The sequence below is a fragment of the Ammospiza nelsoni genome, chromosome 4, assembly GCF_027579445.1.
Source record: "Ammospiza nelsoni isolate bAmmNel1 chromosome 4, bAmmNel1.pri, whole genome shotgun sequence".
Classification (NCBI taxonomy): Eukaryota; Metazoa; Chordata; class Aves; order Passeriformes; family Passerellidae; genus Ammospiza; species Ammospiza nelsoni.
The window spans coordinates 24,146,890-24,171,703 of record NC_080636.1 but is presented as its reverse complement, the minus strand read 5'-3'; the positions used below and the strand labels follow the sequence as shown (position 1 = coordinate 24,171,703).

At 35.9% G+C, this 24,814-nt stretch overlaps 1 protein-coding gene across 2 annotated transcripts in view; it reads right to left on the bottom strand.

The window, feature by feature from the left end:
• Nucleotides 1-22,121, bottom strand: part of SLC30A9 (solute carrier family 30 member 9) — a 34,234-nt gene extending 12,113 nt beyond the window's left edge. Inside the window, exons 1-15 of one of the 2 annotated variants that reach the window (XM_059471146.1) lie at nucleotides 21,892-22,121; nucleotides 19,964-20,140; nucleotides 17,551-17,613; nucleotides 14,694-14,793; nucleotides 13,813-13,905; nucleotides 13,510-13,592; nucleotides 12,461-12,519; nucleotides 11,674-11,741; nucleotides 10,252-10,354; nucleotides 8,774-8,829; nucleotides 7,345-7,480; nucleotides 6,879-6,918; nucleotides 6,360-6,431; nucleotides 5,798-5,905; nucleotides 4,731-4,896 (exon numbers count right to left, since the gene is read on the bottom strand). In XM_059471146.1, the coding sequence (XP_059327129.1) occupies nucleotides 4,731-4,896; nucleotides 5,798-5,905; nucleotides 6,360-6,431; nucleotides 6,879-6,918; nucleotides 7,345-7,480; nucleotides 8,774-8,829; nucleotides 10,252-10,354; nucleotides 11,674-11,741; nucleotides 12,461-12,519; nucleotides 13,510-13,592; nucleotides 13,813-13,905; nucleotides 14,694-14,793; nucleotides 17,551-17,613; nucleotides 19,964-20,140; nucleotides 21,892-21,988 (1,421 nt within the window). In that variant the 5' untranslated portion in view covers nucleotides 21,989-22,121. Of the gene's footprint in view, nucleotides 1-4,730; nucleotides 4,897-5,797; nucleotides 5,906-6,359; nucleotides 6,432-6,878; nucleotides 6,919-7,344; nucleotides 7,481-8,773; nucleotides 8,830-10,251; nucleotides 10,355-11,673; nucleotides 11,742-12,460; nucleotides 12,520-13,509; nucleotides 13,593-13,812; nucleotides 13,906-14,693; nucleotides 14,794-15,954; nucleotides 16,044-17,550; nucleotides 17,614-19,963; nucleotides 20,141-21,891 lie in introns of those variants that run through there. The other variant, XM_059471145.1, reaches the window with a different exon arrangement.
• Between the last annotated feature and the right edge of the window lie 2,693 nt (nucleotides 22,122-24,814).

The following is a 24,814-nucleotide window of genomic DNA, read 5'->3' as shown; positions in this document are numbered from 1 at the left end:
CTTGAAATCTCTCTTTATTTAAAGGCTCCTAATAAATACTAGAACATGAAAGCTCTGATGTTTATAATTTTGGTCCCTTGAAAAATTCTGGGTTTCTGTAGCAGAGTTTTGTTCCAGCTTGTTGTACAAATTCTAATACGTGCATATAGGTAGTAAACAAGATCTTAATTTTTCTAGGATAAGAAGCAAACTCAGGACCAAGCCATACTGTGATAAATTTCAAGAGTGAAATACACACAATATAAAATACTTGATTTTTTCCTCGTTATATTAACAAAAACTCAAGTTTATCTTCAATGCCAAGAAAATCTTAAACTGCCACTGCAGAGCAAGTTTCCATTTTTTCCCATCAAAGTCAGAAAAATAAGTGGACACTAAAACACAGGACACAACTCACAACAGGTTCACATTTTTAAAATTCTTGCTTCTAACATTTTCAAAGTAAAACAGGTATAAAAGATTTCAAAGACTTTTAGTTTTATTAACAGAAAAATGCATTCTTGACTATTTGGTAAATTCTAACACAAGATTTAGATTCAGCAATGCAGCTCACTTCATGGAAAGTACCAAACTTTACTAAATTGTAGAATGTCACAGAATCTGTAAATTTAGCATGTCCTTTGTCTTTAGCAAATTTACTCTTCCCAACTAGAAATGCTTCTTTGCATCTGAATGTTTATAAATCAGATATAAATTCACAGGCAGTGTAGGAAGAAAGCAGAAGGCATGTATGTTGGAAGGAGCCTGTTAGAATGAACAGCCAAAATAGAACAGGAGACAGAAACTTTAAGATAAATAATCACAGGAACTTTTACAGAATAATTCTTGTAATACTCAGGGTGGAGGAGAGGTAAGCATATTAAAAAATAAGCAGAGCATGAACTAAATAGAGAGACACCAAAAAATACATCTTAGTAAATATTCAAGCAGATGAAAAGAACCATCAGCTTACTGGTACCAATAAAGACTTTCCAGCTCCATTCCAATTCACACAACTATTCTGTGGGAATTTATCAAATCAAAACAGTATTAATTGGAGCAAACTACATGACATCAAACTGCCTTATTCCAAAGAGGGTATTTAAAGTAACGGGTTAATAAAGACAATTTGGAGCCACATGATTCAAAAATGTCGAAGACATATCAAGTGCCAATCAGAACTAAGCAAGAAGATAACAAGTGGTATTTGAGATTCTCATTAAACTGTAGCCTGATAAAATTCAGTTAAATTAAGCATATTCTATTAATATGAAGGAAAACAGTCTACCTTAGTGCACATAATCTGCCCAGGAAGATAAGACAGTGAATCAGAAGGAAAAAAATCAATAATCATTCAAAAATACAGATGTGTATGGTAAATCTTAAGCTACAAAGGTTGTTTATGGAAGCTTCTGGATGGTTAGTAGAAATCATAAATTCTAACTAGGGAAAAGAGCAAGCTTCAAATTAATGAAAAATTTGTCAGAAAACATCAAGTTACTGGGTTTGAGCAATTGGTTGTAATATTTTTGGTTTTTGTTCAAACCAGAATGACAGATTTTCCAGCACAACAGAAGCACAACTACACAACAGCTGTTATAATGAAGTAAAATTAAAGATGAAACTGTCACTGAAAATAGCTTATGTCTAGGAATCTGTGATTAAATTCCATAAGAACAGAATCAGGACAGAATCAGGACATCACATATTTTATTTCACAGTTATGAAGGGCTAATCTCCCATAGTTCAGTTAAGCTGAACACAAGAATGATTTATACACCAAAGGTGTCAATGAGAGTTAAGAATTGAATGTTTGTATAGCAAAAATAAAATCAAATCATTTTCCAGCTGAGAGCAACTCTGAAAGCCTATTCAGGATCATGAGTTAAATACATGACACAACAAGAAATTACTAAGAAAAATTAAAAGAAAGGAGAAATTATAAAGTCCAACAAGCTGAAAGGAGAAGTAGAATGAAAAAGTCACAGAGTGTGATACAAACCAACTTTTTTAAAGTATATCAAAACCAAAGGATAACATGGAAACAAGCCTGCTACTAGACAGAAATGGAAAATTGTTACTGATGAAACAGAATAGGAAAAATCATGCAGTAATTGTCTTCTTAATCTAAAAAAGCAAGATTATATTAGTACAACAAAGCATTTCCCTACTTAGAGCAGAGAAGCATACTGGATATTTAAATGAAAAAAAAATGCTTCTAATCCAACAGAGTCCACAACTTATATTCAAGAGTTAAAAGAACTAAGAATAAATGTGGAGGCAAATTAATTTTTCATCTAGCCATGCTGATGAGAATTAAAACAAAAACCAGATTAACAACACTGTGCCAAAATTTAAGAAGAGTAAATAAGTCCACCTATTTAAGTGAGGACAGTTTCACCTGACAACTGAAGGAAAATACTTAGAAAGGTGGAGAGAAAAATTCTATATTAAGAACACTAATTCCAGTCATTAAGATTTTAGGGAATGTAGATCTTGTCAAACAATCTTACTATAAAAAAAAAAATTAAAGAATCAAAGATTTAGTTGAAAAAATATCACCACCAGAGAGACTTATTTTAGTAGGACAGCAGTTAGTATTGCCTGATAATCAAATACTTTATAATTAGCAGTGGATCACAATGTTCTGGCAAGCTACTGCTGGAACAGCAACTTAAGTGTGGTGCTAACAGGGGCTGAGGGAGTAGATCTCAGAGCCCCTGGATCCTTTTGTCAATTTGGATCTAAAATACTTTCTGATGAATACTGAATGATTCCCTAAGAGATCTCCTTCTGACTTGGCAAAACACATCTGAAGGTAAACATTGCAAACCATGCCTGAAAGAATAAGGGAGGAATATTCTGGGAGCAGTAACTGCAAAAAACATTGCATTGAGAACTGAAAGCCCTGAAAGGTTGAAATAAAAAAGTAAATATTAGTCACTATTAGAAGCAGGCCAGTAATCTGGAGCTTTTTCTTTTACATTGGTTTCAGAAGGATATGTAAGACTACAACACACTACTACACATCTCTATTTAAGAAAATGTGAGTTTGAATGTTCAAGAAAATGCTGACACTCCTAGAAGTCCAAAGCTTATGTTGAGGAAAATATACAGGTAGCTCTTTGGATAAATACTTAATATTAAAAGGCTTCCTCTTCCTCATTTCAGCTTCTATGATTTCTTTTTTCCTTATTTCATCCTTAGGTTTGTTTTTTTCAGCCTCTTCTCCAAATCATACCTACCTATACCTAGTAACAACCAAGGGTAATATAAGTTTACATTGCAGAGAACTGAGATTAATACCAGGTGTCATCTTAGAAGAAGTACATTACCCAAGCTAGAGACAGCAGGCTTGTGGTAAGAACCCAGTCAAAGACAAACTGGACACTGAAAGAAATCAAAGCTGGTAACATCATGGATCTAAGAAAGAGATAACTGAAGACAAAGTGAATACAGAGAGTAGGATAAGCACCTAAACATGTTTCAGCTTCTAACCTCAAAAAAATCAAAATACACAGTTTCTCACAAGTCTTTATTTCTTTTATTATTTATGCTTTTTTTTTTTTAATTAGGTACTTCTTGTTTTTAAAAAATGTTTACAGCAAGAAGAACTAAGTCTGCTCTGTTGGGAAGTTAGAGCCACCTACAAAATGGAATACATTATAAAATGGTATTTGGCCTAGGAAAAATTTTATTATTTCAGCCTGAGACAAACAAAAGCCACCTGTGCACTTTGGAAAAAAGAACTACAGAAGTCATGTACATGTGAACTCACCTACTCTAACATAGCACTGTTGACACATTCTTCACCATTCAGACTAATCCAGGGCCACCACAAATGCTTAATTTACTGACATGTGCAAATTGTAACAGAATTCTATTCCAAACAAGATTCTTGTTTAGTTTCTGGAATGAAGGGCATGTCATCCAGACTTCTTGCTTGGAACTGTGATGGTGTCAGCACTTAGTTCCTTTCAAGTACTCTGGTATCATTAACTAATGGACATGGAGTTTTTCCCTCCACAGCTCAAAAACTACTTCAAATTAAAAAAGCACTACAATACTTCAGCTGATTTACACAGAAATATATTCCTAAATAAAGATCTAAAAGAAAACAAAAAGAAGCTTGCTTCTAAATCAAGATTAATAGGGTAAGGCTAAAACAGCTCATTGAAAAGCATTTAAACAAGATTTAGAATTACTATGAGCTATCAGTTTACTACAAATTGCAGACTTGCTAAGAAGGAGAAATTAGCAATGAGTTAATTTATAAGCATGTAACATGAAGAATCCATGGCATCATGTACTACTGCAGCATGTCCTGCCAATTGCTACCGAATTCCACACACTGAATATAAACAGTAACAGAATTTAAATATTTAGGTGCTAATAAACTATTCAAGCAACATAATAGTATCATTTAAGTGCTTGAATTTAATGAATTTGAAAATAGTTTAAAGTTTGTGATGGCTTTCTCATTAGGTCATTGTCAATTCCTGTAATTAATGTAACAGTTGGAATATATCTGCAATGCTATTTTAGCTGTTGAACACCCGAGAGGTGCAAGCATTCTTTTACTAAAAGTTTTAGCACAGAAATAGAAGTTAGCAATAATAAAGATTCTAGAATCCCAATACAGAAGATTCCACATTAAAAGTAATCTTACCAGATTTCTCTCATTAAATGTTGTTTTCTTGCTTTTTGTTAGTTGTTGTTGACAGCAGAGACTGAGCTGTAGAGGTTCTTACCTTACTACAGGATCATTCTCCAGGAACTCGGTGAGCCGCTGCAGCTGCTCAGGCTCGATGGATCGTCCCAGCAGGGCTTCAGTGTTAGTGTAGATCAGAAATGCTGACACAGTTCCTAACAAAGTTCCAACACCCAGAGACCCCACACTGTCATAATAGGGGTTTCCTAAATGAGATATAGCAAATTAGTTTCACAGTGTTTCTAAAACATAGCAGAGAATTATAATTTCACACTGAAAAGAGTTCATAGTTTTGAGGGGTTTTCTGGGTTTTGTTTTTAGTGAGATTTTTTTTTGGTTGGTGTGGTTTTTTTAAGTCAATCATTTATTTTACTTTTTTATTTTCTTAATTCAGTGGAAATTTTTTCCTACTGGGGAACATGATGAAGCTGGAACAAAACAATTTATCATAAAACAAAGCCTTAAGTCCCTCCTGTCCCTTGACCACTCCTGTCTCCTGCAGGACTACTAAATAAGTAAACTCTTGTCTGTATGTGTTTCTATATTAGTAAACATAAATTTATATACAAAGTTATATACATTGAAACATAGGTAGCAGCACAAAATCCAGTGGTTTTTTATAAGTAACTCAAAAATTTGCAAGTATTAACTTGCAAATTAATGTTTCTGGAATACATTACTTAAGTTTCAAACACTCATGTTCAGACCTATAGAAATAGTACTGTGTTTTTAAGTTGATGAAGGAAACTAGAAATGCAATTTTAAAATGCCTTCTATATAAAAAATGAAACTTGCAATTAAGTCATTGGAAGCCACAAGAAACAAAATTCCAATATTTATTCTCTTTAAAAAAATCAATACTTAAAAAGAGATAAATAAGTAATCATCCCTCTTTAGAAAATTTAACTATGCAGCAAAGATGCACTTTGAACCACTTGGCATACATATCATCTTACCTTTAGTAAAAAATAACTTAGTTTGTATGACAAAACAGCTCAAAAATCTGCTTACAGAGACAAAGTCAACCAATATAAACTAAATGATCTGTGTCCGTATCCATACATGGGAAAAAATCCACATTCTGCCTGCCTCTGTGCAGAATTTTACCTGTTAAAGAAGTCAGTCCCATACAGGTAGCAGCTACAGCCACGCTCAGGACTGCTGCAGCATCCTCCAGTAACACCACGTTGGTACTAGGATCACGACTCTGCACAACTGCACACAACACAAAAAAGTTACATTATCTGAAAATTTAGCTTTACTATGTTATGCATAGCACTTAAACTATACTAACAACAGTAATTTAAAAGAATAATTTATGCAATTACATAGGTGTAAACTGAATTTTTGCATATGCTCACACTTCTGAGAGCATTTATACACACACAGAACAAGCCCAATTATGGCAGCTTCTCAAAAATGTTAGAAAAATTAAAAGGGGCATTTATCATGAAAAACACATGAACTTAGCCAAGTGTTTAATAGCACTCTCAAATCAACAGTTCTCACCTAATTTGTAAAATGTTATTTGTTAGTAGAATAGAAAACAGATCAATAAAGGGAAAAGTAAAAGGGAAAACAGAAAATTGTTTCTATCATTATGGAAATACTAGTGAACAGACTGTGTTTTAAATAACACCACATACCTTACTGCTATAATGATACTTACCATATTGATAAAATGAAAGACCCTTGGCTCGAGCACTCCTCCGAATTTCATTTATAGCAACAAGCAGGGTGGCTGAAACAACAAAGTTGTTGCTGAAAATTGCTAGAGGCAGAAGGACTTGTTTCCATTTTGAAAAGAGGAGCTTCTTGTTATATTATCATAGCAACAGATCATCAAGAAAGCTCTGATTGTAGGTACTTTGAATAAAGTATAGTTACTTTTTTTTCCACAAGTGTGTCTCCCACACAAATCAGAACAGTTATATTCATTGTTGGTTTAATACCAAAAAGACAATCCACGTCTACTTTCCAAATTTTGTGTTCTTCAACTTCTTACTATACTGACATATATAAAAAAGTTTTCACATGATTCTTTTTGTTTGTTTACAAGTATTTGCAACAGAGCTCAAAATTTCACTGTGTAAGCAAAGATCAATTATTACTGTAATTACTGACATTTGTAAAATGTTATTATCTTAAGAGATTACAAATAATTAAATAGAAACTTGAAACTGCATACCTCCTTCTGATACCAATGATCCTGCTAAAATGCAGTATGCCTGTATGGAAAAAACAAGAATCAGATATGATATTATATTATATGCATATTTCTACAGACCTTTTCACCACAGGCTATCCAAATGTAGCATTCCAGAATCACATTACCCACAGTGTCATGTAATTGTCCCTAAACAGAAGCAAACCAATAATAATTGGATCATGCAATATATTCCAAAACAGGCAAGCAAGACCTCTTGGAGTGGGGGGATATGAAAGAAAGATGCAGGGTTTAGAGAACAGCTCATTTTGCTGCAGGATCAACTATAGTTTAAAGATTTTTTTTTCTTAAAACACATTTTCATTAAAAATGGTTTGAGTTAATTGTGCTGAGACTCAGACTGACTCATGAAGAGCATTTCAGACTATGCCACTATTTTTTATTAAGTCACTGGTGTTAAATACAATACCAAACAAGATTAGCTTACCCAGAGAAGAGATTCTACAGGATGAGGGTGGAGTAAACCTATGATCCCATGATACCAAGAAAGTCCTGCACCCATCATGAAAATGCCTACTCCACTAATCAGGGAGGCAATATAGCGCATATTTGTGAAACCATACCTAGAAGAAAGAAAAGAAAACTATTTTAGGAATATAAGTTTCTACATCTCCACAAACATGCCTCATATTAATTTTTACATGTCTTAAATTATCATCATATGACTTGAGATCTATTTAAAACAAATCCAATCTAATCCAAGGGAAAAAAAACAAACCTACTTGAAAAAGGATATCTAATATATGGAAGAACATCAAGCATAAATGTTTCTCTAATTTATTTTTAAACAGCTGTATTTGCTCTTGTACCATGACTGAGGATTTTATTTTACAACTAAAAAGACCCCAAAATAAACAACATTTGTACCACTTTAAGATTTTAGTGAAATGCTACTTCTAAATATGGACTCTAGTTTTGTGAGCAGCCAGTCTACATAATTCATAAAGGTACCTTAATGGGAATAAAATTTACACATCTCTCAGTATTTCAGCTAACTACAGACATCCAACACTGGCAGTTTTTAAGTGCAGTGGAGGATTTAAAGCAACATTAGAAGTTTTTGTTTATTCCTTTTTTTTGGTTTTAACTCCATCTACAAACAGTGCACTTCTTTTGTCTATATTGAGGAAAAAGGGAAAGGAGCAAGAGGGAAAAATGAGATATGATGAATATTTGCACAAGCTTAAGATTTAAATTTTTCAAATTTTAATTATGTAATTAATGAAAAAATGCATAACTAATCCCATAAATTAGACATATTTTTGAAGTAGTTCTTAAAGAATGAATGACTTGTCCAAACATACAAGGAGTAAAACAGCTCAACACTGAGAAAATATAATGGAGAGTACAGCTTACAACTTTATGAACATGTAAGAACTTATTAAGTAATATTCCTATGACTAGATACAAAGAGCAGTTTATACCAAACACATCTCCTTATGGTACAAGTAACTAGCTTGCATAAAAGCACTTTGTTGAAAAAAGGAAGAGGACAGTAATTTTTATTTTTTTATAAAACCTCATGATTCCTATGAACAGTGTTTAAAAAGTAGATATATTAGTTGGAAGAGGCAGAAGAGCCCAGAACACCTTAGAGAAATAATACAATTAAAATAAAACATAGCAAAAGTGTACTACAAAAAAAAAACCAACACATACACCAAGCCATTGAAGCTCCAACTCCTGGAGCTTGAAAGAAAACCCTTTTCTTATTTTAGCTGTTGTAAAATCAGAAATAATATGTTTCAGAAATGACAGAAAACAGCAAATTAAAAAGAACAAGGTGATGCACAAACAAGAACTGATCTTACTGCTATATATAGTTAGCAAAATCTTTATTTACTCAAAAAGCTTACGGATGACTAGGGTCAGGTGTCCTTGCAGACTGACTGATGCCCAAAGCCAGCAATGCCTATTTAAGACAAGAGATTTAAAAAAAAAATTAGAAACTTTCTGTATCAACTGAACATGAAAGGTAAAGGCAGATGTAATTTGCTGAACTGCATATATGCTTTGCTACTGATATCTTATTAAAGCTGGAATATAATCCTCAAAATTTGTAATCTAAATTTACCACTCCCAAAAAATTGTTAGTTACACCCACATACATAATATATATGCAATTATATGGTATGTGTATATATAATTACTGTTAATTATAATTTTAGAATCACAACTGAAAATGAACATTACATGCAATCACAAGTGTTGTTACTGTGCTTCAGTGAGAAGGAATGAATTTGCTCAGGGAACAAAGCTATTTAAATAAATCCCTCTTGAAGAGAAACTATACTGAGACTGAGGTGTAGTAGGGTGAGGACAACATTTAAAGCAGTAACTTTACACTGCAACTTGTCAGCATATTTTGAAGGAAGAAATAACCTCTTGCTATCTAAATTGCCTACCTGGGATATATTTAATTAGGCATGTATTAAGTAGTTGATGCAGGAAGTTATAAACCTAAACCTGAATTTTGCAAAGCATGTGTTTTGTTTAAGACTATGGATAATGAAACATAGTAACAATTAGTCTTAGCAGCAGCAAGCTGCTTTGAGGAAGTAAGGTTTCTCCTGTGTTTTTCCCAAAACCACACACTCAATTATTTGGAAAAACAAAACAAACCCTCCCCATCTCAGTAGAACTTTCAACTTTGATATTTAAAAAACAGAACAGCTCTTCAATATATATAAAAGTACTATCAAACTTGGTTCGCCTGTACATTGACACACTTGGCCAAGTGAAAAAATGCACACTTTAATACTTAAATTTATGGGGAGGCCAGCCTTAGCAGTTGAATTAGAAAACACTGGAGAAAACAACATTATTTTATCCCTGCACATTAATATTACATATCCAATTCTGAGCCTGCCACTCTACTTCTCAAAGTAAACATGCCACATATGTGGCTACTTGTGCTGTGACAGGCTGATAGGTAATCAAGAAATAGAAAAAGAAAACAAGATGCTCAAATTTTCATCATTATTCTACTTAGAGATGAATAAGTAACAAAGTCTGTCATTGCATTATAGTAACTGACAGGAAAAACATTTCTAGTTAACATTTAACCAAAACACTAACCAAAATCATTTTAGTTTCAAGTATCACTCATGATCCATAAAGAAGCTGAGTACAGTTCTTATTGCAACTCCACTCTTTCAATTTATTTCTAAAAATCTTCAAAATCTACATTCTGACTTCTCCTTTTTACACTAATACAAATTTAGAAGCATCCTATTTTTTTTATTCAAGTGCATTACAACTACTGTAAGTATCTGTCTTTATTCCCAGTTTTATTACAAGTGCTAACTTGAGCAGAATGGAAAAAAATACTCACCTGGTTACATGTGTCTGCTAAAGAATGTATGGCTTCTGAAAACATACTTGCAGAACCCGTGTAAACCCAAGCAAGCAGCTTAAAGAAAAAATTCAACCCATTTCTGAAAACAAAGAGAAGAAATAACAGAATATTTTATGTTAAATATTTTCAGTAAAGCCAGAAGTGCTGTACAATCATGTGTTATCTGCCAGAAAGGGGTCAACTCAAACATCAGTTTAATAATTAGAGAGCTGTGCAAACAGATAATTGATAGAGATTTTCTGCATGGTTACTGTGAAAAAAGTCCTTTCAGCTAAACTTGATAAAGATACACAGTTTATTTTTCAGAAATCATTAACTTCTAAGCAGTTCCAAATAAGTTACACTTCCTGAAAACTATCATCACACTCACTACTCAGAACAACTAATTTTCTACCAGAGGGAGAATACAAGTCTTTACAACTTCCTTATCTATTGTTTCAGTGCTTTGCCTCCTACACATCCTCCACCAATACCGTAGTGCAAGGTTCCCCACTTCATCCTCAGTCTGAGCCATTCTCAGTAGGATACAGATGTGAGACAACAGACAGGAAGACAAGGCTGTCACTGGGTTATATTGTAAAAATTATCTATGGAACCTCTCCATTAAGATGTTCAGTGTGAATTGTAAAGACATTTTTACAACTACAGGTTTACTGGAGTAAACATTGTCTTATGTTGCACAGAGGTAACTATTAACTCCAAAGTCCAAGTCTACATTCTCCCTTCAAACATTATCAGAATCAGTAGGTTCATTGCTACAAATGTATTGCACAGAAAATCAGACTAGAGAATTATAATATCCTCCTCTATATTTTTTCAACATGAGCTTCATTTATTGCAAATTTTTAAAATATCTAAATAAATTAAGTGTTATAAGAAACTATTAACAACATCTTCTAGTGGCATATTTTAATGTGTGCCAGAAATTATATTCAAGTTAGAAACAAACCCAGCAGCTTCTGAGAATGCAGCTTTCAATTAGAAAAGAAATAACAGTATACAGAGAAAAGTGAATTCTTTTCTGTTGGTCATTTAAAAAATTCTTTAAAATGTATGAAAAGCTTTCTCTCAAGAAGGAGCAAGAAAAATAGACAACTTTAAATACCTGCTGCTTCAGATCCTACAAAATTTTGGTTTTTACTTTAAGAAACTATTATAGGGTAATACACTCCAAAAAAATGCTCTTCTCTCATCAGAGATATATTCAATGCCTGACCTCTATGTATTGATCAATGTATTCACATAAATTCTCTTCTATCTCTCAATAAACAAATCTATTAACTTTAGTTACAGACACAGGCATCTTTATCTTAAATACACACACTGTTACTACTTCCAGGATAATATAAATAAATTTCTTTTTATTGCATAAACAAAACTTTTTTTTTTTTTACTTACATGCAAATAGCTACCATTACCACCTTCCCTGGTCCCTTGAAAAACATAGCTGCTGTACTGGAGCGTGGCTACATAAAGAAATAACAGATTATTTAATAATTAAATCTTGATCTCATGAGACACCAAACATACAAATTAAATAAAAAACTTTGCACTGCCCTGTATTGCAAAAGTTCTGAAAGGCAACTAATTTACTACTAAATGTTCAGCCAAACTGCAGTTGGATCTTATGTATTTCTACAAATGGTTGGCCATTAAAGAGTTAAACTCCAATGAAGTCTCCAGCAGAGGCCACTGCAGCCATAAGGCCCAGAGGCCACTAAGGAGTCATTCTGTACACCCAACCACCTGATCTAGGGTGTGTGTCTGAATAAGAAAAAAGGAAGGGCCAGCAGTGCATAGACAAAAGCAATCATCTTCTGGGGTCTTTTTTCTTAAAGAAACTTACTTAGGTTTTTTAAATTAACAATATATTCACTACACATAGTAAGAGATTATACTTGAAATCATAAGTTGCATGATTTTGACAAGATTTTTGACAGCTGCAATTTTGACAAGAAGGCAACTGAAAGAAAACTCTCTTTCTGGTGGATTGCATTGTCACAGTAGGAACCCAATCAAGCAGTCATCACAACATTTACTACTGCATAACAGTCACATATAGATCTGGTATATTACAGTGCAAAAAAATCTTCCAGTAATATTCAGTTACACAAATTTACCTTCAAAGAGTGTCATAACACATTTCACTACACTTTTCTAGCCAAACGTTTGAAAATGACCTTACCTTAGTATTTCCAAAGAACTCCTTGTATTCCCACAACAGCCTTTGGTTTCTAAACAGATCTGCAGTACAAAATTTGCATTGTGAATATGTATTAGCAACCAGTAGCTTCAGGAATTGAAGTCTACTTTTTTTATGCAGCAGCCAACTTCTAATAAGAATGAAAGAATTCCTCCCTTGATGTTGTTAATCAGAAACACATGTTGTTATACACTCATGCAAAATGCCAAATACAACCTGTAATGATCCTATACATTGTTACCATTTCAATCAACAAATGATAATGCATGGGGAAAAAACTCAAATTCATTTTATTTATACACTTCATTTTATTCACTACACTTTCAGTACACTTACAGATACCTCAACAAGTGTCTGCAGTTCTAGCCTTTTCTGACAGAAGGGTGTTCTTGTGGCACAATGTTCCAAAAAAAATTGACCTCTCATGTTAAGGTACACAACCAGACTAAGTATCTTGAAGCAGTACTGCCTCTTGTGTGATTTTTACTGACTAGACAGATCTAAATACGTCATGAACTACTGATTTGGCTGTACACGGTATTGATAATGCCAGCAAGGATTACAAAAATAATATTACACAAAGAAAAAAATATGATTTGGGGGTACTTCTCCCCTTCTGAAACACGAAGGCAAGCTGAATTCTTCTCAGAGGAAAAAATTAATTAATAGTGGCATGGTGTAAAGATTTGGATCAGTTTCAACTCTTTTCAAAATTCTCAATTAGATAAAATGCAAAAGCATTGAAAATGTAAATTATCATCTAAAAACTGAAAGCCCCACCCCACCAAGAGCATGTCTACAGAACACCAAATGCATGTTCTTCCTGTATCACAAAGGTGATAAATTGCAAGATAGTAACAGACTGTATCTGCATAGATAGTAACATGTTACTCTAAGATTATGCCACAAAACCTAGTCAGCAATTGCTAGTTACAAATTTACATGCTTTCAATAAAGTAATGCTATCTTGTAGATTCCTAACAATCACACTTCCTGTGACATTTGGAGGTATTTGAACACTACATACTCACTTTCTCTGTACTTGATCTCTGCCTCTTTACGTCGCTTTCTTTCTCTGGCAAGAGCCTCTGGACTACCCCAAACTTCAAGAGACCTGCATGAAGTAAAAGTATCTTAAAAATGTTTCTATTCATGCAACTTTTTTTCAAGCATAAAACCATACTGTTGAGTTTTTTTATACACAATGTAATTATATAATCATGACATAACATATGTTCAGATAGAAAATGGAAAACCTTACTGCCCTTTCACATTGCAAACCTGACTTTTAAAACTCTTCTCTCTCTCACAGCATCCTTTTCAAATGTTCTTACTTTGCCTCTACGTCCGATCTCAAGTACACCGTGAAAGTCTCAGTGTCATCATGGGGACTTCGTCGTTTAATTTTTCTCAGCTGGTCTAAATCACTAAGGAAAGTGGACAAAGAGTTTAGTGTAAGAAAAGGAACATATTGTTCTAATTTGACTTTTATGTCTGGGTGATAATCCACCATTTTGATTTTACTAATTTGTTGTACAAAAAAAAGTGAAGTTGTCTAATTCAAACAGAACAGACAGACAACATGAAGCAAGTGATCTCCTCCATTGAAAACTACAGTTTTTCACATCCAGAAGTCCAAATCATGTCTTCATACTATGAAATATTACACACTGAAGACAAAGAATTAAAACACTAAATAATAAAATATTCAATGAATGACCTGTATGTAACTGATAATGCACACATATGATAAACAAGAGGCTCTATGAACTAGCCTCCCTAAATGGAAATCAGCAGTCATGTGACAAGAAAATTTAATCCCAAAATTTACACTCCCAGCACAAGCTGCAAAAGGTTGAAGATAACAAAGCTACTTGGGGAAACAGATAAAATTTCCCGTGCTGAGCTACACATTAGGGCATCTACACCATTATGTAAAACTATGAGGAACAGAGGTGTCTCCCCCCAAGCAGATTTATGGTCTCATTAGTACAAATCATCTACTTTAGGAAGCAAGTACTGAAACATGAATATTAAGTGCAAGCTCCTAGTCAAGTGTAAAACTAAGCAAGAACTAGCTTCAGCCACTTACAATTATGTACACCACAAAAACATTTAGAAAAATTTGTGCAAAATCACTCAACAAACACAATTACTTCTCATGCACGTATGAACAAATATTCAGAATTTAAATCTCAACTCAAATCCATCATACCTGGATTTAAGACAAAACTCATTTATTGCTCTGACTCCAGTGATGAAGTTATTCTGTGTGTATTTTGGTCCATACTCTCTTTTTTTAAGGACTGGTTTCACTTTAAAAAAGAAAATAGATACACAAGTCACTCATAGAAACCACAGCAGGAACTTCAAAAATTAATTCAATCTAGTGTCATACTGTGATATCTCTTTGTGGAAATCTGAAAATCAGTGTCAGTGATACAGAAAATTGCCAGTGAAGAGAAAGGTATCTTCCCCATTGTGGAAATGAGTAAGGTGGAATGATTTACCTCCAAAACTGCTACTTTCTAAGCTGCAGTTCAGGGTTCTCAAACCTAACTGCCACAGTCAGCTACTTCTCCAACTCTGATGTCAGACATGGTGCTTGGCTACATAAATAGCATTCAAATAAGGCCATTTGGAAACCCCTTGAAAAAAGCTGTTTCATTCAAATATTGCCATTTGGAAACCCTTGGTCTAAAAACTGAAACAGCAACAGACTGCTCTATTTCTATTTTTTCCAATAATCAAGTCCACTTTCTGCTGTTAAGACTTTTGAACTTTCACAGCATACAGAGAAATGAGACAGACTGTATACATTATTTTTCTCAAGTATTATGTTCAAATTTAGTACTCTTAAAATTGGGCATTTACACCAATTAAAAACATACATGATTTATTTATAATGCTTTTTATGTCTGGAATATATGCTCTTATCACATCAGATTTTTCATGCACAAGGAAAAGAATAACACACATATTCAGAAAAATTATAAATGGAATTTTAAATTTATGCTATTATTTTCTACTGGTCGTATGTACATAATTTCATCTTACTCTCAAATGGAAGTCACTGTACACTAACATGCATTAAAAACATGTTTATTAGAAGACAAGTTACATTCAGAAGAACATAAAACAACTAACTGACACTGTAATGGAACAAACACTACAGAATACAACTTAAAACAAAAAGCTCAGATTCTACTGGAGAGAAGACTTTAGAGAACACATGAACTTCTTGCAAATGACAGGATTGATATGATTTCTATAGCTGGTCCAGAACTACTCCTTAAGTCACAGGATACTTACAGAAAGATAATGCTTTTAAAGACTTTGAGAAAATTTTTCCCAGAATTCTACATTGCCTTATTTCTGTGTTTTGATGCTTAACGGCAAAATATATTGCTTGACTCTTCATGACACACTAACAGCACAGGTATTAATATTTATCATAATAATCTGATTTCTCTCACCCAATTTGAACTTGAAGAATTTTTTAAGTCCCTGAATAATCACATTCATGCCACAAAGCTCCTGAGTGAAGATGATGAAAAAAACTTTAGATATTTCCTAAAAACAGTACACAATTTACTAAGGTTAGAACAGGCTGATCATTTTTAATAAAAAACACTTCCCATCTTTTATTTAAAACAAATATATGCCCAAATCATATTAACCTCACTAAAAAAACAACACATGGATTTATCAAAAAACTTACTAACTCATCTTTCAGAAATACAGGTAAATTTCACTAAAATAAATCACATATTGTACATTGTATATATTGTACTGTAATTGTATATTGCACAGCATAACAACAATCCTACTCCTAGTTCAAATAACTGTATAAAACTGTAGTAAATGTGGAGGGCAAAAAACTCTATTTGGTGTTTCCAAAAGAAAGACAAGCTCAACAAAAGATGATGTAAATAAAACCCTTTAAAAAGCACATTTAAGATTAGTGAACATTTAAAAATGTTTCTAATACTTAGCAATACTTGGAGTGGTAAGTTTCTAAGCCAGAGCAGCATTTTAAGATTAGAATTCCACTTTCTAGACACTAGCAAAATCCTTGACATAAACATTTCTCCTTGCACATCTTTAATTAAGAGAGAGAAAACTCTCTACTGGAACATATATCTATTTTCACAATTATTTCACAGAAATTTCTCCTATCTACCTTGCATTTTTTCCCTGCATGCATACACTAAGAGATAATAAATGTAAAGAAACTGACATCCTCCTGCACCACTGGGACTGAGAAGGTAGAGAAAGCAGGAAAAGATTAAGCCTGGGAAGAAGTGAAGGGTTAGAGGAATGTATTTAAAGATTTAGTTTTTATTTCTCAGTACTGTAGCCCGATAAAATAACTGACTTTCCCCAAGTCCAATCTGTTTTGCTCATGATAGTAATTGGTGAGTGATCTCTCCCTGTCCTTATCTCAACTCATAAGCCTGTCAGTACATTTCCTCTACCCTATCCAGCTAAGGAGGGGAGTGACAGAGCAGTGTGGGTGGGCACCTCGTGTCCAGCCAGTGCCAAGCCCACCACATTACTGCACACAACTGGGAATTGTACAGAACTCAGATTAGGCAGTTCATGTGGTCAAAATATATTTAGAAGCAACACTGATTAGATTAACTCAGTAATAAGAAAGAACAGAGGAAGACTTAGAACAAGGAACAGGGAAGATCAAGTATTCAGCTTAGCCACATTAAGTCTGAGAGGGAGAATGGACACAACTAAAAACACACAAGGAGGACAGACTGCAACAGCACATGAAAAAACAAATCAGTCTTCTCCTGATGAACTCTGCAGCTTAAATGAAAATTACAAACAAACACAGAAGAGTGAGTAATTAGAAGGAATAGTGCTATGCTTGGTTTTTATGAGTCATTTTGAAACAAACTGTACCAAACAAAGCTGGCACACAAGTGTGTTTTAAAATGCTATTCACATAACTTGCTTACACAATTTTTATGTCTGGAAGAGGAGACACAGTTTCCTTTTTTTTTTTTTTACTACTAGCAAACAGCAGGAAAATTCCAATACACTAAGTATTTCTTTACCTTTTACTTGGATTGGCTGTTTAGGTGAAGACTGCTTTTGTCCTGCATTGGTTGTATCTTGTCCTATAAAATAAAATTAAAGTTCACTGTAAATATAGAAGTACCTACTTTTCTTTTTAGTTAGGAGTTTGACTAACATTAGAATATATCTCAATATTGCACTGCACCCTGACAATTAGAAAATGTCTTTGCCAGATTTCCAACATTTGAAACTCTCAAAAGACAGAAATAAAAAAATAACAAAAGCAAATATATTTAATATAGTATTGATCAATAAACTTCTAGCAGCTTGCAGAAGAACACCAATTTGTAACATACTTCACCCAAATTAAAAAAAATATTTTAACAGTGCACTTCTGGTTCGGGACAAGTTTTATGCAAAACTTTAGGTTAGTAAAATATAATAAAGCCATATAATTAATTCTATATGGCTTATGGCTGCTATGTATCAGAGTGTTTCAGAGCTTCCAAGCTGGGATTCAATTTTAAGTGAAGGAAGGTTCTTCATTTACAAAAAGTTGGCTCCTTAAAACACAGAATATTTAAAGTAAAATCCACAACTCATAGGTAACAAGCTGGAGCTAGAACAAAAACAAAGTCTTTTAGCTGGTTTTGAAACCTGAGGATATGATTCTATTAAAAAACCCAACAAAATATAACTTACAATAGTGAAATGAATCTTAATATTTGGAAAACTGCAAATTCCAGTAATTTTAGTGAGATTTCTAGTTAGAAATCAGAAGTACTACTTGGAAACTCAAACAAATATTGCATCCCTGTCTCACACATCTCAACATAGCTTTCAGAACAAAAACCTTATGGTGTCAAACCAATATACCCACTCTTTTGTGCCCTACCACTCTAGAACACTGGAGGTTTACCAGACATTCATAATCATTCAAAAATTAAAAATTACCTTAATAAAAGTGATAAATGTTTTTAAAATGAAGATTTTTTTTGGCAGGTTAGTGTTGAGGTACTCCTAGCCTAACATGGTACTTAAATTATTTCAAGATCAGATTCTCTCAAAGCCTGTACTACATTACTATGTTTCAATAAGGCAATTAGTTAATGCCCTAAAAGCAACTGAGAACTACAGCTAATAACAATTCAAGGATGCTTTTTTTGAAAAATAACACTTATAAATTTATGAAGTTGATCTTACTACACAGCAAATAAGGCTGCACTATAACTAACTAGCATTCCTTAAACAGTCATCCCCTTCACTTGAAGACAAAAGAAACAAAATCCCTTTGTTTTTCCTTTCCTTTATTTTCTTACCTGGGAAAGCACAAAAATACTAAGATTATATCCATGCACAGAGATCTATGTACATCAAGTACCCTTTCAAAGTTTTCTACCTCAGCTTAGAGCCAGAACAAAATCACAGTGCATCACTGAGGAAAAGGATACAGAATACTTGCATTCACAATCAGTTTTTCAGACGAGTAGAAGTTGATATAATAGAACATTCAAGACTGAACAATGTTTAAGAATCACTTTTGTACTTCCAAACATCAGAATGTAATCCTCTTAGCTGGCTACAGTTACTAGCTTTTTAAGACTGTTGCAAACCCCAGGAATTTACAAGTTACTAAAGAAGGAACAAATAACTGCTATCCTGACAAGGAAAAGGAAATTTTCTTTAGAAGACCACTCCATTGTAGACAAAAGCACAAAGAAAGAGAGCTTTCATTTTGAAAAGCATCTGTTATCTCCTAAGCACAGTCTTCCGAGCAGGTATCTGTGCAGTCACACAGTTAACAAGCACCAAAAATAGATGTTACAATGAAGCAAGGACAAGACAGTTCTGAATTTCACAAGCACCTAACAAGCAACAGATCAACAATCAAACAGCAGGGAGGGTCAGGTTATGAACAGTGTATCAAATGTTTAAGGTGAATGCTGCAGTTCTAACAACTGTCAGATTAGAAAGCTACAGCACATGAAACAGCTCAACCTTCTTTACCAGTCATTTATAGCCTGGCCTTCAGATGCCACAATGCTCAACAGGGGCACTCATTCAACCTTTATCATTAATTCCTTTGACACAACACACCAGAAATACTACCAAAATAAATCAAATAAACAAGCAAAGTTGTGAAAGATGAGTAATACATCCCATTTCATATCCCTTAAATTACTTAAGCCCTTTCAACCTCCACATTTTTTCCACCATCACTTTAAATTTGATTACTCTAAACTTAAACCCTTAAAATATCAGAATGAGAAAGAAATAAATTTCAGCATTCCTCCCTGCTTATGCACTTGAATTTCATACAGAGATGCCTACAACCCAAAATACTAAGAATTCTGCAATCGTAATATCATACAATTAAAAAAAACCTGTTATCAGTAAATATGTTCAGCTTTTACACATTTATAAATACTCTTTATTGTAGCTTAGTATTACCTGTTTCAACTTTATGCAGGGTTTCTCCACGGGCTGATCCATTTGTATCTTGTGATCCAAGATCTTTCTTCTGACCATTGGAGGTATAAACTCTCACTTGACTCATCAGCTGCACAGGCAGGCGATTACATGGCAGAATATAAGACAGGCTCCCACTTTTCGTTGAAACTTTCCATCCTATCAAGGGGAAGAAAAAAAGTTGTTTCAGGCAGCCATTTTGGAAGGAAAAAGAAGGAAAAGCAGTCCTGCTCTGGCAGCAAAAGTTACGGAAAGTGAGCTTTTAAGTACTGACATGGGCTCATCTTACCCATGTTTATGGGTAAAATTACAAAATGAGAATACACAGCATGCTTTCGCTACCTCCCTTCAACATCCACTTTTAAATTTCATTCTAAAACCAGAAAGTTTTTCCCACACTCCAGTATGCATTTTTCCCAGAGACCTCTGGATGATCTTAAGGGTTAAAAAAACACCAAAACCAAAGCTATTTGACAAGATCAGCTTTGTGACACATTGTCTCATTCTAGTCACACTGCCTCAAAGTCTTTAAAAACCATATATTGATAAAAGAACAAACACAGATCACTACAAAATCATTAGCCAGGGTTGCCATTTCATTTCACTCTGTACAAATCATGGCTTACCAATGAAGAGAAACTGAACTGTGTGCAAATTATACAGTTGCTACAGAAATCACATAGAAAAGCAAACATTGTACAAAACATTTTACAGCGAAGTGTCTTAGATTTTGCAGCATTCACAAGAGACGAATGACAATATAAATATGTAAAAAGTCCAATGAGAAACCACTCTGGGTAGGCAATCTTCCATCTCAAAAGATTAGCCAAAAGCAGAGTTGCAGTACAGACCAACCTGAACTAGCAATCAGTTTCTTTTAGGGAGCACAATACTTCTGTAGAGAGGGTAAATAACACTCCGACCAGAAATGCAGCAGGGAAACTGTCTGCTTTGGAAAGCACTCACTAAGAAATAAATACATTTTAAAATTAATTAAGAGGTGCCAGTAAATAAAGTCATACAAAGCATGACCACTTAACCATGAACAACACAGCTCTCACCAAAAAAAAAAAAAAGATAGTATTTTACAAAATTGTCCGTTCTCTAAAAGTCTCAACAGCTTTCCGTTTTTTTTTATTCTGCACACCTGCACGTCTACATGCACTGACCTGAACCTTACTGAAGGAAAAATTTCCCTAAAAAAGGGCAGCGCTTACTGACAGTTGTCACAATGTGACAAAAGCCCTCAATGCTGAACTGAACTCACTGATTACGAATTTATAAAACCCTACAATAAACACGTGGTACAAGATGAGCGGTGTTGTTTCCTATGCTTTGGTAATACTGGAGCAGTTAAAAAGGGGAAACTTAATCAGCACATTTAGAGGGCATTTTCCTACTAATTCGTGCACACACAAGAAACAGCTAAAGAAAAAGAGCATTTGCTGCAATTTAACCGCGACTACGCAAAAAGGGGGAAAACTGCTGGGAATTCAAATTCCATGGGATGTGTGGCCTCCTCGGACCAACACCAGCCCTGTAAACCCGGGCTATATTTTATGTAATTCCTGCAAACTTGGGCCCGGCACAGGCATGACGCGCCCGCTGTGCGTCAGACGGGGCTGGCAGAGCCCGGCCGATGAAAGCCCGGCCCCGCACCGCGCTCACAAATCGCCTGCGCGTTTTCCTTCTTTTTACCGCCGACCCTCGGGAAGCAGCCGGCGCTCCCCGGATCGCGGGTGCCCGCAGCCGGGAGCGGTGCCACCGCCTCGGGAGGGACCCGGGCTGCCACCGCCGCCTGCGAGCGCCGGCACTCGCTGCGCCCCAGGCGCAGGCGGAGCTCCGTCACAGCTCCGACGAGCCCCGGCCGGCGCGGCGCGGCGCAGCGGCCCGGGCCCCGCAGGACTCACCGTGGCAGGCGCGGGGCCGCGGCGCCGCCTGGCACCGCAGGTACAGGCGGTAGAGGCCGCGGCAGCCGCGCCGCTGGGCGGCCAGGGCCGGCATCATGGCGGCGGCCGCTGGGCAGCGGCCGGCAGGCGGGCGGCGATTCGCATCGGCGGAGGCCGGCGCGGCTGCGGCGGAGCCCCGCTGGCCCCGGGCGGCGGCGGTGGTGGCCGGAGGCCGGCGGTGGGCGGCGCCGCGGCACCCGGATGTGCGGGGGCACCGCGGGGCCGCGCTGACTCACCCGCCCCGCCCGCCGCGCCTGCGCCTGGCCCGGGGAGCGGGGAAGCGGCTGGGCCCCGGCTGCAGCAGCTCGGGGGCAGCCTCTGCTCTGTTACCGTGCCTGGTGGAGGGTAATGCATACGGCTACGAGTAACAAACGTACGCGCGTTGAATTGCTTAGCAAAGGTGAAACATACATTAGAGAATGTTTTAATAGGGTCACAGAAATAATTAGGTTGAAAGGACCTCCGAGGTCATCGAGTTCAATCTATGACCGAACGCCTTGTCGACTAGACCATGTCACAGCCAGTCTTTTCTCGAACACCTCCAGGGATGGTGGCTGCACCACCTCCCTGGACAGCCCATTCCAATGTCTGGTGACCCTTCCTATGAAGAAATTCTTCCTGATGTCCAATCTAAGTTTTCCCTGGCCCAGCTTCAGACTGTCTTCTCGTCCTGTCACTTGCTACCTGAAAGACTCCTACCTGGCCACACCTCCTTTCAGACATTTGTAGAGAATGGTAAGGTGTCCCCTGAGCCTCCTTTTCTGCAGGATAAATACCCCCAGCCCCCTCAAAAATTCTCCACAAGACTTGTGGTCCAAATCCTTCACCTTGCCTTTCCCTGGACATAGACAACATTAAAGTATGTACACTAAATCTGTTTGCATGATTTCTAGATGAAAATGTGGTCCCCTAGCCTAAGACATCCCCTAAAATGCACTTCCCAGATCAGTGCTGATAAAATGAGATTTTAAATGATATCTTCCTCCAGGGAGAGTGTCATGTGGCTGATCCTGTACTCCAGGGTTGTAAGGGCTGCTGTGCCCAGCTGTGACACCTCCTGCCCTGCTGACCTACAGCCTGGCTCAGGACCATGCCTGTAATCAGCCCCACTGGCACTGTATTACACTCTTTTTTTATAAAAAGGGTTTTTTTCCAGTATAGCTTTGATACTGGTTTACATGACTGAGAAAATGTCTCAGGCTTCCTTGTCTTCATTTGCACACTGGGAGGAACATGGGAGCTCACCAGAAGTTAGGTTGACAGGAAATTTGGATAATGAATGTACCTGATAATTCACAAAGCATTTGATCACTGAGGAAGGCTATTATGGTGCCTGTCTTTAACATACACAATTAGATTTTAAAACAAAGTTTGTTGGCACATCTTTACCAGCTGCCTAGTGAGCAGCACTGCCAAAACAAGTTTTCCTAGAAGCCCAGGGGAGGCAGATTGAGGTAGAATATACTTCCACAGAATAATTGACACTCATCCTCCCAGAAGTACAATTGCAGCCATACCAAATGAATCAGAAGCATTGCAACAGATGCTGTGTCATTAAATACCAGATGTACAGCGCTGGAGTTAAATACTAAATTGACTGCAAGTTGTAAAGTAGCACAGGTGAGGTCAATGTTGGAGTATAACATGCAGCTGATGTATTTGCTGGCTGCTTGTTATTTTAGCAAGAGCCTAACAGTAAAAAAAGAAAAAGAAGGTTAAGAGTCCCTAGTTTTTTCCCTCCCCTACATAAAGATGTTTGAAAGCATATAGAAATTCTTGAAACATTTGTACCTGAAGAGTCACTGCTATACTCCACAAGAGATGCTAAGTTTAGGTTTATTGTTTCTTCTCTAAAACCAAAGAGAACCACTAACTATTTCATATTCTTTTAACCATCTGAATAACTGAATTTGTGTCAGGTTTTGGCACTGTAAGTATGAAGCAGGAAGGAAAAGAATAAAACTGGAATATCATAGACAGATTAATAGATACTAAGTGTGGTGATCAACCAGGATTTACACAATCAGCTGCTGTGCATGACCCTTTATATTGGCAAACACTGAAAACTAATGGAGACAAACAGCAAATAAAAGAGCATCAATAACAGCCTACTCTGCATGGGACAGCCAAGTACACATAAAGCAATTGCTAATGAAGTACCAAAACTCCTGGCATGCAGCTGCAGCATCCTAAGAAAAAAATATCAACCTTATTTATGAGCATCTCAACCACTAGTTATCAATCACTAGCAATGAACAGAGAAACATCCTAAATTACATGGTATTTCAGGACATCCAAACTGGCTACTTTAAGCCTGTATTTCATAAAATCAAGTTAGTAAAAAAAAAAGTCTCATTTACATTCAAGTTGCTAAATGCTAAACTGATAAAAATATTATTTCTATATACCATGCTTGTACATGTCTTTTGTGCCACCTGAACCTCTGTCTAGGGGACAGTTGTGTGAAGATCTCGGTATGTTGCTCGTAAGAGGGGGAAGACTTGCTACCATATCAGTCATTTCCTCAGGCCTGCTTTTGCAAAAACTCTAGAACCCTTTTTTATACAGCATATTACCTTGCCTACAAAAAATTATAGGGTTAAGTTGCCTTACCAGGTCTTCAGGAAGAACAGGGACTATGGTTACAACCTTTTAAGATTTAGATCCTGTTTTATGGAGACACTTGAAAAGTTTACATAGAACTGGTTGCAGACCAGGAAAGACAGGTGACTGGATTGAAATATAGGTCTTTGAAAACTTTTTTCCTCATTCCTGTTTATTTAAAATAACTCAGTAACTGACTGTACTACTCTAGCTACAACAGTCCATCATGATTCTCCAGTATTACTATCTAGCAAGAAATATGTGATATGTGAAGCCTAAT